Here is an 11,338-nt window from a genome sequence, read left to right as displayed (position 1 = left end):
TGTACTCCTCGTATGGACTCAGTGTTTGGTGTGACCAAGCAGCGGCGGATTATACACGCAACAATTTAGCTCAGTTACCATTTATAAAGTGATCTGATGATGGATCAGATTAAAGCCACCAGCTGAAATGATGAACAAAGTCCCTGCTAATGTTTATGACAGGACCCAACAACAATTCACACATTAACACACATCATGCAGCAGTGGCTCAATGCATCTGTAGTGCAAGCATCACTTATTCAAAACCCTGGTCCACTTGAGTGAGCGACTGTGGCCTACATGAGTGCTACACAGTGCTATATATAAACTCAGGCAGAGCACATCTAGGCCTTGTAGGATGCGGGAACAGCTGGACTCAAAGCCAAAAAGGAATGAATGGAGATTGTCTCTTTGCTCACAGTATAACCACCTCCAACTGCTCCTGGAGCACCAGGAAACAGTTCAAGGCTTTTAGAGATCAGTCTTGACTTATATTTAAAAACTATATGTTTTTTGCAGCTCTGAATTTTTTTCTTCTAGTTATGACTATCAAAAAATAAATATATATATATCATGTTTAGCGGAATAAAAAACCCTCGCCTTGACAGGAAGAAAAACAAAATAAAAGAAGCCCACAACATGCAACCCTTCATGCCTCCGGCTGGATACACAATGACCCATTTCAGTCAATAACACACAAAAATGACGGTAAACAGGATTTCACTTTCACTCCAGATCTAAAAACAGCACCAGCATACGGCAATATACTATTGCTGCTTGATTCGACACCGTGCTGGATCACCAATAAAATGGAGTTAAATGAGTAACAACATGATCTGTATTCAAGAACATCAATAGGAAGACTGCCAGAGACAGATGGTAATACCTGAGGTGTTAGAACTGGGTGGGCTTTATTATCGTTTTGTTTTGGTCTGTTTCCTTCATAGCTATGGTAATAAGAAGCTATCCTTTATGAATAAATGTATCCCAATAACCTAGCCAGTCTCTGTCCACAGCTGCCTGACTCATCCCACTGGTCCGACTCCTGATTTTGTGTGTGTGTGATATGCGTGGGTAGGTGTGTTTATGTAAAGCCCCTCAAGCAGGAATTTCTCCTCCACTCAGGCAGCAAAAGAGGGGGTTGACTGTTTGGGTTTAGAGGCTCCACAAATCACAAAGGGCTACATTAGTGCATCATTATGCAGACCAAAAAAAAAATCCCCACATTCTGCCCCCTGTCTAAGATTCATGTTCAACTAGTGTTGTATGTCTCCTTCCTGTGTGAATAAGATGAATAGAAAAAGCACCCCCCCTTCATCGGGCCATAACCAATCATAATGACTTCCCTTTAAGGGAGCATCCACTTCAATTATTATCCCGCCACCGGTGTCTGTGGGAGAGAGCCTGGGAAACATTTTTGCGTGTTCGGAAAGGTAACATTTAGACACCGAGGAATCTGGAGCTTTTATTTTTTCAATCATGAGGAAAAATAGGGCATATTTATATGTCTGAGAGGTTTTTAGAACGTGTTGTCCTGATCCAGCGGTATGAATCAGCACATCTGCTTCACCTGATTCAAGGTGACTGGGTGTGTGTGCATGTGTGCACGAACACACGCGCTGTCTGCCGCATGTCCTTGTGTGTCTCTCACCATGATTAAAAATTTGAGCTGCGGCAGACGTACAGTTGGATGGTTTACAGCCAGGGATGCACTGGCAGGGGCCTTTGGAAAAATAATAGTAGAACTTTGTCTGAGTGCATGCCATTATTCAGACCATAGGCTTTAATGGAATTAGAATATACTGTATCATTCCAATGGGCAAATTACCAGTCTATTACGAGAGCGCGGGCAGACTTAAATGGAGCACTAGATGTGTTTTTGCCCCGGTGAATAACAGATGAGGGTGAATTATTCCCCAGGTTAGTGGAAACCCTCTGCACCCGCTGAGCCAGCTGATACCGTAATCTATATAGAAATAGACTGATTGATGGCTGTATATATATATATATATATCTATATATATATATATATATATATATATATATATATACACAGTATATAGATAGATAGATAGATAGATAGATAGATAGATAGATAGATAGATAGATAGATAGATAGATAGATAGATAGATAGATAGATAGATAGAACTATTTTTCCCATTTCCTTCATGAGGCACAAGCATTCTGTATTTTTGCACTTTATTCCTCGGCTATTAAATGGGACAATGAGTCTTTGGCTGAGGCAAAGAAAGAGAACTACATTAGGGGGGGGGGGGAGCGGGAGAAAATGGAAGGCTTGAGAGTCACAGAGTGAGAAGAGAGCAGAGGGTCAGCTTACTATAATTGAACTATTTTGTCACCGGGCAGAGAACACACCCATTATATAATAGCACATGTAATAAGCGCGATCAATGGCCTGTGTTTGTAATATCTGTAGAGGAATGGCTAGAAGACAATGGCATGCTAGTTGCTACATGACGAACAGGATATGCACATGCACGTAAACACAAATACACAACAATGGGGCGCTTGGTATCAGAACGTCACAGCGTTTGTTCTCTTTGCAGCCTTGGCGACCTCAGAGACCGCAGGGCTCTTTGTGGCCGGGCCAGCTCGCTCAAAAGATGTGAATTAGTGCTTAATGGCTGCTGGAGAGAGGAGAGTCCATGTTGAAAAGAGCCGAGCACAACAGAGCAAGAGAGCGTGGCAGTGATAGAAGCGAGTGCATAGAGCTGAGGTCTTCCTCTGCCAGAGGAGGAGGAGGAGACAAGGATGAAGATTTTTCTCCAGGCTGATGTCATGGAGGGGATGGAAATGTTGGGGGACGGGACTGCGTGGTGGGAGGCCATGTGAGGAGGAGTTTGAATTAAACTACAAATGAATTAAATGCATATTTAATCAGAATGCTCTACTTACTGATGTGACTTTCAGCTGTTGTGAAAGATGAAGAAAGATGAGGGCCAACCTCTCTCTCTCTCTCTCTCTCTCTCACACACACACACACACACACACATGGCTTTTCTTTTCCTCTCATGTCTCTCCAGCTCACTGGAGCAGCAACACAATAAAAAAATTTGGCTGAACCTGACAAGGAGACGCAAGTACACAATTATTTCCTTGATGCCAGAGGGTTCCTTGTGCGCAGTAGTGTTGCTATGTTCTTTATGTAAATGAGACCTCTGTGGCATGAATGTCAAGCCAGATTTGCTTTGCCCAGATCGTGTCTACCTGACTTAAATTGTAAACTGCATATCTGCTATATTAGCAGAGCGTAACCTTGAGTACAAGATATGTGCAGTCCTTGACGGTTTTGAATGAGGTCTTGGTCCTGATGACAGACAAAAAGTGTGCAATTTGTTCTACAAAGGCCCACTTAGCTGTATATAGTTGAATATAGGCGCCGCTCATTTACGCTGATGCTGTTCTAGTGAAAAGGAGAACTCTGTGAATAAAGTCGTGCACTCAGCTATTACTTCAAGTCAATGAGCAGAGCAGATGGGGCTCAAGAGGTCCTTTCCTACTGGACGATGAAGGAACTGCCATTAGCCTAATGACCCTTCAATATGAGCTCTCTCCCTTTTCACTGCTGCGTGAAACCACATATAAGACTGTTATAGTCAACATATAATCAAGATATATGTTGACACGTACATGCTGACAAATTTTGTTTGAGTATTTTTTTCTTCTTAACAGCAAAAGCCTCTCATCCATCCCCCACTGCTGCTGCTGGAAAGTGCTCATTGCCTCACCCCTCCTTGATTTGAGGATCCACTGACTAAACCTCTTTGCCAAAGCAGCCATGTCGCATGTCTGACTGCGTGCATGAACGCTTTCGCATCAGCGTACCTTTTGCCAGATGCACACTCCGTCACGTTCAAAAATGTGTGCCAGAGATTTGAATATTTCTCATTTATTTATGCAAAGTGGCCAGATAACCTTCTGTTAAGGAGCCACTTTCAGCAATTAAAGAAATAAATAAATAAGCAGTCTAATTAAAATTCTGAGAAGAAGCGAAGGAGAAGGAGGCAGTTTTCTGACATTTTCCCCCCACATTCCACGTGCGGCGCATCAATAATCCAGACCACAATCACTAATCTTGACTGCTTCAATTGTGTATAGGATGTATAAAATAAAATTCCTCAATCTCTATAACGGGCTGATGGATTGCACATTAAATAAGTGACACAGACGGCCTGCAGCGGCGGAATGAGTGCTGCTAGGGTAGAGGGGAAACACAATGTAAGTCAGGGAAGGATAGATTACTGCTAACACCGACAGATGCTTCTGCCTGTAAACAATGTAGAAGGAAAACAGCAGCTTAACGACCAAAGTCATTACGGCACTCGGCAGATCAAAGGAAGCAGGGTTTCTGTTGCCGTGTTTACGTGTCGCAGGGATACGGTGAACCTGGCTTTACTTAGGAGTACTGATATTTTTGCAATTTGTCTATTTATTACAGCATGAAATGCCTACAAGGGAAGGCATTCATTGACTTTTCCTTATGTATTTCCTGCTGCATTTAACAAAATAAAACCCCTTTTCACCGCGCCAGTAGATAGAAGGGCTGCAGTCTACAGAGAGTAGGAGCCAGGAGTTGAAGAAAGCTCATAATATTCCAAGAGTATTAAGACATTTTAGGTCAAGTCTATTCATAATGCACTAAATCAAAACAAAACATGTTATTGCCGGTTTTACATGTGTACATTCATTAAGTAATTATATCTTCAGGTTAAGTTTGTCGTAGAAGGCACACGATTTACGTCCCACTTTTTATGTCTTGTGTGCAGACCTTGAATTCAATCTACGCTTTGGTTTTGTTGCTAATTAATGACAGAACATCTGGAAAGAGATCTAAACATATGTTGGCCCCTGTTCAATGACTGCAGTCATGAATGGCAATGAAGGATAAATTCTGACTGTGTGAAACACTGAAGCCTTGTTATTGATTATTGGGGCTTAAAACACAATTGATGGGTAGTTAAAAGTGGGCCAACTCACAAAGACGTCCATGAGCATGTGTTCCAGGGTGACTTCCATGTCCTCGAGCCGTGCTGCGAGAGTCATCGTTCAACGCAATCAGACGAATACTCTGTTAATCGTGAGCGGTTTTCCCTGTGCTGCGATGGCGACGTGACTTAAGTCATCTTAGTTGTTCAGCTTCTAACAGTCCAACTTAGTTTGTGCGTGTTTTCTTTTCTCTCTTGTCCAGATAAGATAAAGGATCGCTTCTATTTTCCACAAAATCTGTCTCAAAACCCCCCATCTGGAACACTCGAACGACAATGGTTTGTCCTTCGGTCCACTTTTTAGATCTGAAGTTTGATCCATGGGTGGGATGAGGATGATGACAGCTCCCTGGCAGAGGCAGGACCTAGGGTGGCCCCCACTCTTGTTGAGATGCTCAAACGAGGAAGGAAGGAGGAGAAACGGCCACACATAACTCTTGATATTAATAGTCGGGGGAGAATAGGCTGTACCATAGTACTGCATCATTTAATCATACTTTCCTATCAAATATATTTGGCAGGATATCTCCTCCCCCACTTTCTCACTCTCTTTCTGTTCTCTGCCCCCCCTTTCATGTTTTGGTCCACAGTGGACATCTTTGTATGAATGGGACGCCCAGGGCAGTTGTTGCTCAGTTCTGGGAGCTCTTGGCTGGGGTCATCCTCTCTCACACTGGGCCTCTCATCAATGGGTCCATTGTAGGCTGCTCATTAAGGGACTGGCCTCGGATGCTCAAACTCCATCAGACACACAGGGAGAAAACAACGATCATATGGCCCCTATCTGTCTGGAGGCTTATGGAAAAGCCTGTCGGAGGGGGATAGAGTTGGTTCATTGATGGAGCATTTGGGGTTGATGGCTGATTGGGAAAGTGTGGGGTCGGGAGGATGATATTGGTGCATAGCAGAGAGCTGATTCACCGAGGGAGGAAGCAGAAGAAAAGAAGGAAAGCAGGAGGTTGGAGGATGTTGGTGTGGAGCTCCTTAGAGAAGTTGTTTTTGTTTTTCTGTGGAGCACTGGTGGAATGCAGCCCCTCAAATCCTCTCAGCAAACTTACACTGAGCAAAAACAAGTCAGACAGCAGGGGGTAAAGAGAAAATAGAATTTAGTGGAGCTGAACCAACAAATGGGATATCACACAGCAGTCAACCACAGGGAGGGAAACACAGTGTACACGCAAAGAAAACAAGAAAACAAGTCTGGAGAGAAATTATCCTGCAGAACATTAAGGAATGGTAAATGGGCGTGTTTATAAATAATCAAAGATTTATAATGAAAGTTTGATAAAGGCATGCTTTCCTACTTGTAGCTGATGAGATTCTATTTAAGGAATCAAGCGATCATCACAGCGTCAAGCTTTCAGGTATCTTTCAGGTAGATTCATATTGGTTATTATATGATATCGGGTTCTTTACAGGTTTTTCTTCTGCCAAAGTTCAAAACCAAAAGCAAGCATGCTTTTCAAATAAAATACATAAGGAGAACATTGCTGAATGTTGTCTTCTCCTCTTGCATCTCTTTTTTGGCCTTATATTTAAACTCCTCTTTTTCTAATTCTCCCAATCTTATCTCATATTCCTGTCCTCCACCTGCCCAGTTTATAAACCCCACAGGCCCAGAGTGACAATGACCTTTACCCTCTGACCTCTCTTGGGTGCTCTGGATCAGCCCCCACATCAAAAAACGAGCTGAACCAGACCACTGGGGTGTGACCTGTTCTATTTCACAGTCATTATTCTGTGCACGCCCACATCTCCAATGGCACCATAATACACATCACAAGATGAAGTCTCATTGCTTAGATCCATCACTGTACTGTATCCGTTGCACGGCCTGCTAGGCAATATTTAACCCACTGTTAATAATAACTCTGGAAATCCCTCTAATTCTCATTTGCATGCTGCTCAAGGATTACAAGCACCTGCTAACACGACAAAGATGGACAGTTTATGGTCACTAAGACTTGTGAAGCATGGCACACAGAGACTGGGTACAGTAAAGTGTAGAGCAGCAGGCAGCCCATACAGGCCGGCTCATTAGTGAGGAGCTTATCCTGCAACGGAGACACAACAGAGGACAGCATGTCCCAGTCTGACTCCATGATACAGTCGAGGTCAGAACCCAGATTATAATCCAACATGTGTGCGCTGTGGTGGAATCAACCATTGGTAAATGTGTAAAGCAGCCGTTCAGCAAGGTTTTATCTTTGCTTGGTTTAAATGCATTAGGTCTTTATTTAAACATACAGAAGTTTGTCCGAAGACTTGAAATGTTAATGTTATAGGGATTGTGTTAGCACCTTGATATTGCCTATCAAAATAAATAACACCCAGTGTGTGTTTGTGACCTTTTAAAACATAGAAATACAAGCCATGAACTGGTGTCCAAAAATAAAATATAATATAATATAAAATATAAAAATATACATGCACTATAAAGGCAACACTGTTGCCAACAACGTCACGGTCCTCCTAATACAGTCCATCACAATGCAACCAGTTTCCCTCTAAGCCCCCGCTGCACAGATTAAGCCGTCTGTCCCAGTAATCAAGTTAGCGCCATCGAAAGCAGAGCAGTGGCTATGGCAACCCCGATTTACAAAACTGGCCCAAGGATGCGTGTCCGAATGATTTACATAAAAGGATTTCTAAACTCTTGAAGTACTACAAAATTTGAGTTTTGTGTGTGTGATTGTGGATCTGGCTGATGTTAAAAACCTGCCGTGGAAAATAGGGATATGTGCTAATGGAACCGTGGCCAGATTTCCATGTGGTGTGGTTTGTACACATTGAGAAATTCAAAACTGGTCTCTCTTCTAGACATGTTGATAAAGCCTCTTAAGCACCTGTTGGTACCTACCTGTCTAAATGGTTTACTGCCTGCATCACACTCTGGACAAGGGAGTGTGAATTCTGCTGAGAGAGCAGCACACTGTCCTCCTCAAAGCCAACATTAAAGCACACAAGTGCAAGCTAAGGCTTCAACACTCATGCACTAACTTCCCATCCTTATGCGGAATTTGTCTCTATGGTGCAGCATAAACTATTTATTTCTGCTGAATGTTGTTCTCCTTTTGATGGTGCCTGTTCTATCTTCTCGGATTAAAAGATCTAAAAATGTTTCCTTCACCTGGTTCTATTTCTGGTAAACGGTCTACAAATGTAAATTGCTACTGATTACGTGGATAACAAAGCAGGGCAGCCAGTGCAGATGAGACAATTCTGCCGAGTCACTCTCTGCTCCGTTTGTGTTCTGGATCAGAGTTTCGCCATGTCATTCTATACCCCAAATCTGTCATTCTCTGTTATTTACGCTCTGTGTGTTGGCGTGTGCATGGAAAGCCTGCATATGTGAGAACAGAAGCGGGCGTGCTTACGCTCGAAACACGTATGTCGACGAATATTGCCAGGATCAAAAGGTCTGCGTAAAACCAGACTTTTCCACACTTCCTGGCCGGGATGTTTGCTTCTGTCTTCCTTGTCCTACATTCAAGTGTGCGTCTGAGAGGCGCTGAGCAGACAAAGTGCGACAGGGGCATATTTTGCTGGCTGGTTGTGTTTAAGGTGCAGGATTGAGTCACGCTTCAGAATTTTCTGCCCCAGTAAACTTAGCCCACTTCAGCCGTTGCAGAGGAGGCTTCACTGTGCAGCAGCATGCACAAAAATAGACGCAGGCAACTGAATAGCGTACACCGCTAAGTGAAAGGAAACAGCTTCCTAAACACTGATTTAACAATTAACACTCCAGTGAGCATCGAAGCCTCTCTGCCTCCAAGTTGGCAAAACTTCAAGGAATTACTCTAGTGTGCAAAGGGCACACTCAAAACAACTTAAGACCCACACGTGAGAAACATGATTGCGACTCTAATGTGCAGCAGTGCGAGTATTAAATGTTTAATGATACGGCTACATATTTCATATTTACAGGGCAGATCATGGGGGGAAATGGGTTATACATGATCGCAGTCTCAAGAGACGCACTTGGATACAGGGGACACGCAGAAAAGCCTGTGTGTCCTTTAATGCGCAAAACTACATGTGTGCACGTGTGGGACTGGTGCCATTATCCTTGTTACTGTTTTTATGTTGATGCAACATTCTAAAACTCAAAGTAAATTCAATTCCTCTGAGTGATTCATCTACAATGCCAGCTGTGCCGCAGCGATGCATTAAAATACATTTTAAAAAAAGGAAACTTTTCCTGCTTTCTGCATACTTGAGCCAAACAGTGTTAATCCCTCACTTTTGCGTGAGGGCTATTTGTCTACATGCAGGATGCAGCTGTGCTTATAACGCTCGTAAACCTCTCAGCCCCCCCAACTAAACAGCTCTCCATCTCCAGGAGACAATGATTCATTATGATTCCTCAGGCAAACTAACAAAGAGTGTATCAAAACAGCTGTTTAAATGGGATGCACCTGCACCCTCGTGCATACACAGACAAATAAACACATTCATGTGTTCATACTTGCATTTTCTTTGTCCTGCTAATGAGCTACTAACTCACAACATAGATGGCACAGATGGAATAACCCCCCACCCCCTCCAGGGCCTGGAGTAACCTGAGATGGACCGTGTGAGCCCCACCTTGTGCTGCAGGCAGTCAGCTATGACTTAGCGCAGATGGACACCACACCTTTGACAGGTGCATCGGCTCGGCCTCCTCGACACGAACCAATGGCAAATGCTGTAAAAAAAAATGATGCATGCAGTTGGACTTGGTTACCACATGAAGGAGAAAAAGAGCCCCTGGGGTTGAGAGAAAGAGATCATGTTCATCTTCTGAGATCACTCCAGGGTCTACGACTCATCACCACGGATCTAAAATGAAAAATCAGCTGCGGCCCTGCCGTCGGTGCTGTGACACATTTGTCAAGCGACTGATCGTTAGCTGGTTTAGTCTCATGTTGAAGGTGGATGGTATGGAGGAAGGGGGAAAAAGCTACTAAAAAGGGAGCCAGACTGACCCCCTTGGGGCCATAATCTCCAGTGGGGATTCCTGCCACTCAAAGGAGTCACCTCCCTCCCACACGGTTCTTGCCTTTTGTCCTCGTTACACCTTCTCACCTTCACAGCAGACAGAAAAACGATGTGCCCCGTGACAGCCGAGGCTTGATCAGTCCCGGGTTTCCCCTCAAAGCCAAGGTCTCGTCCCTTGGTATTAACCACTTATTTACATTCAGCTCATTTTCACGCCAGGGGAGAAGTGGGGTTGCTGGGGCTGCCAAAGACAAGGGGGACAGGAAAGAACAGAAGATTTTGCACATGACAAATGACAGCCCGGGGGGAATTACAGGGGAGGAAGAACAAAGGAGGGGTAAGGCACCCACGTTACCCAGCAGGGGTGGCGAGATGGTCACCGAGAACGCTCATAATTATTTATAAAATTCAGCTTTATGGATCATCCTCCTTTGTCCTCCGCTGTTGTTTCCATTTAGATAGTTGAGCTTACTTGCTATCCCAGGTCTCTGTCTCCGCATTTCCAGCTTCTTGGACAGCCGGAGAAGCAGGATGAGGTCATTAATTACCCACGTTACTGCTCCCACTGGTGACACACACACACAGACACACACACTTGCCCACATGGTCCCCTCCACAAGCGCTTGTGTCTCTGTGGTGACAGATGAGAGGAACAGTGCTGTTGTCCTATAAAGCCCGGTGTTTATTAAGGCCAAGTGGCCAGCAGTCACACACGGTAGCAGCGCCACACTGACACTCGTTACCGCCGAAGGTTCGCACTTATTGGCTTCATACATCAGGCTGGACAGTGAAGAGGAGGCTGGGGAATTCTGAGCAATACTTGAAAATCTACAGATTCACTCGATTTTGTGTACCTGTACTGACCTCCTTTGATGCCTAGTGAGTAGATTTTTCAAATGTACTAAAGGATCTGGAACAGGAAACACAGGCTACAGATTAAAAAGTAGGCCAAATGGACCTTTTCCTCTCGAGCAAAAGAAATTTAGCTCATCCTGACTAGATTACAAGGGTTTGTGATTTGAAGAAGTCCCGGCAGAGCTGCTCCAGTCTCACAGCACACTCTGTTGGCCAGAGTAGAAACACAGATCACAGCGGCGAAAAGTCCACACAAATCGGTGAAACAACCGGAATCAAATAAAATACAAGGCTTTCGAGGGCTCTGAGCATGGTCAACAAATCCAAGACAACCAAATAACAACCAATAAAAAATGCTTGACATTACAGCAAATGGCCAGTGTAAATAACAGAAAAGGGAAAAACACAGCAGCTATTTCCTTCTGTTAAAACACCCCGTCTCTGGTTTTTACATATGACACACACCACTACGACTACAGCGGCTGTCGAGGACAACCAGAAAGACTCCCATTCAAAC

The 11,338-nt window shown here is 43.9% G+C and overlaps 1 protein-coding gene across 3 annotated transcripts in view; it reads right to left on the bottom strand.

Annotated features, from left to right (window-relative positions):
* frmd4a (FERM domain containing 4A) overlaps positions 1-11,338 on the bottom strand; it is a 73,171-nt gene that overhangs the window by 43,940 nt on the left and 17,893 nt on the right. The window contains exon 1 of one of the 3 annotated variants that reach the window (XM_057053000.1): positions 4,979-5,310. The exons of the other annotated variants lie outside the window; for them this stretch is intronic. Coding sequence (XP_056908980.1) covers positions 4,979-5,044 — 66 coding nt within the window. The 5' untranslated portion in view covers positions 5,045-5,310. Of the gene's footprint in view, positions 1-4,978; positions 5,311-11,338 lie in introns of those variants that run through there. 3 annotated transcript variants of the gene reach the window in all.

The sequence above is a fragment of the Takifugu flavidus genome, chromosome 13 (assembly GCF_003711565.1).
Source record: "Takifugu flavidus isolate HTHZ2018 chromosome 13, ASM371156v2, whole genome shotgun sequence".
Taxonomy (NCBI): domain Eukaryota; kingdom Metazoa; phylum Chordata; class Actinopteri; order Tetraodontiformes; family Tetraodontidae; genus Takifugu; species Takifugu flavidus.
This window is presented reverse-complemented; position numbering and strand designations above follow the sequence as displayed.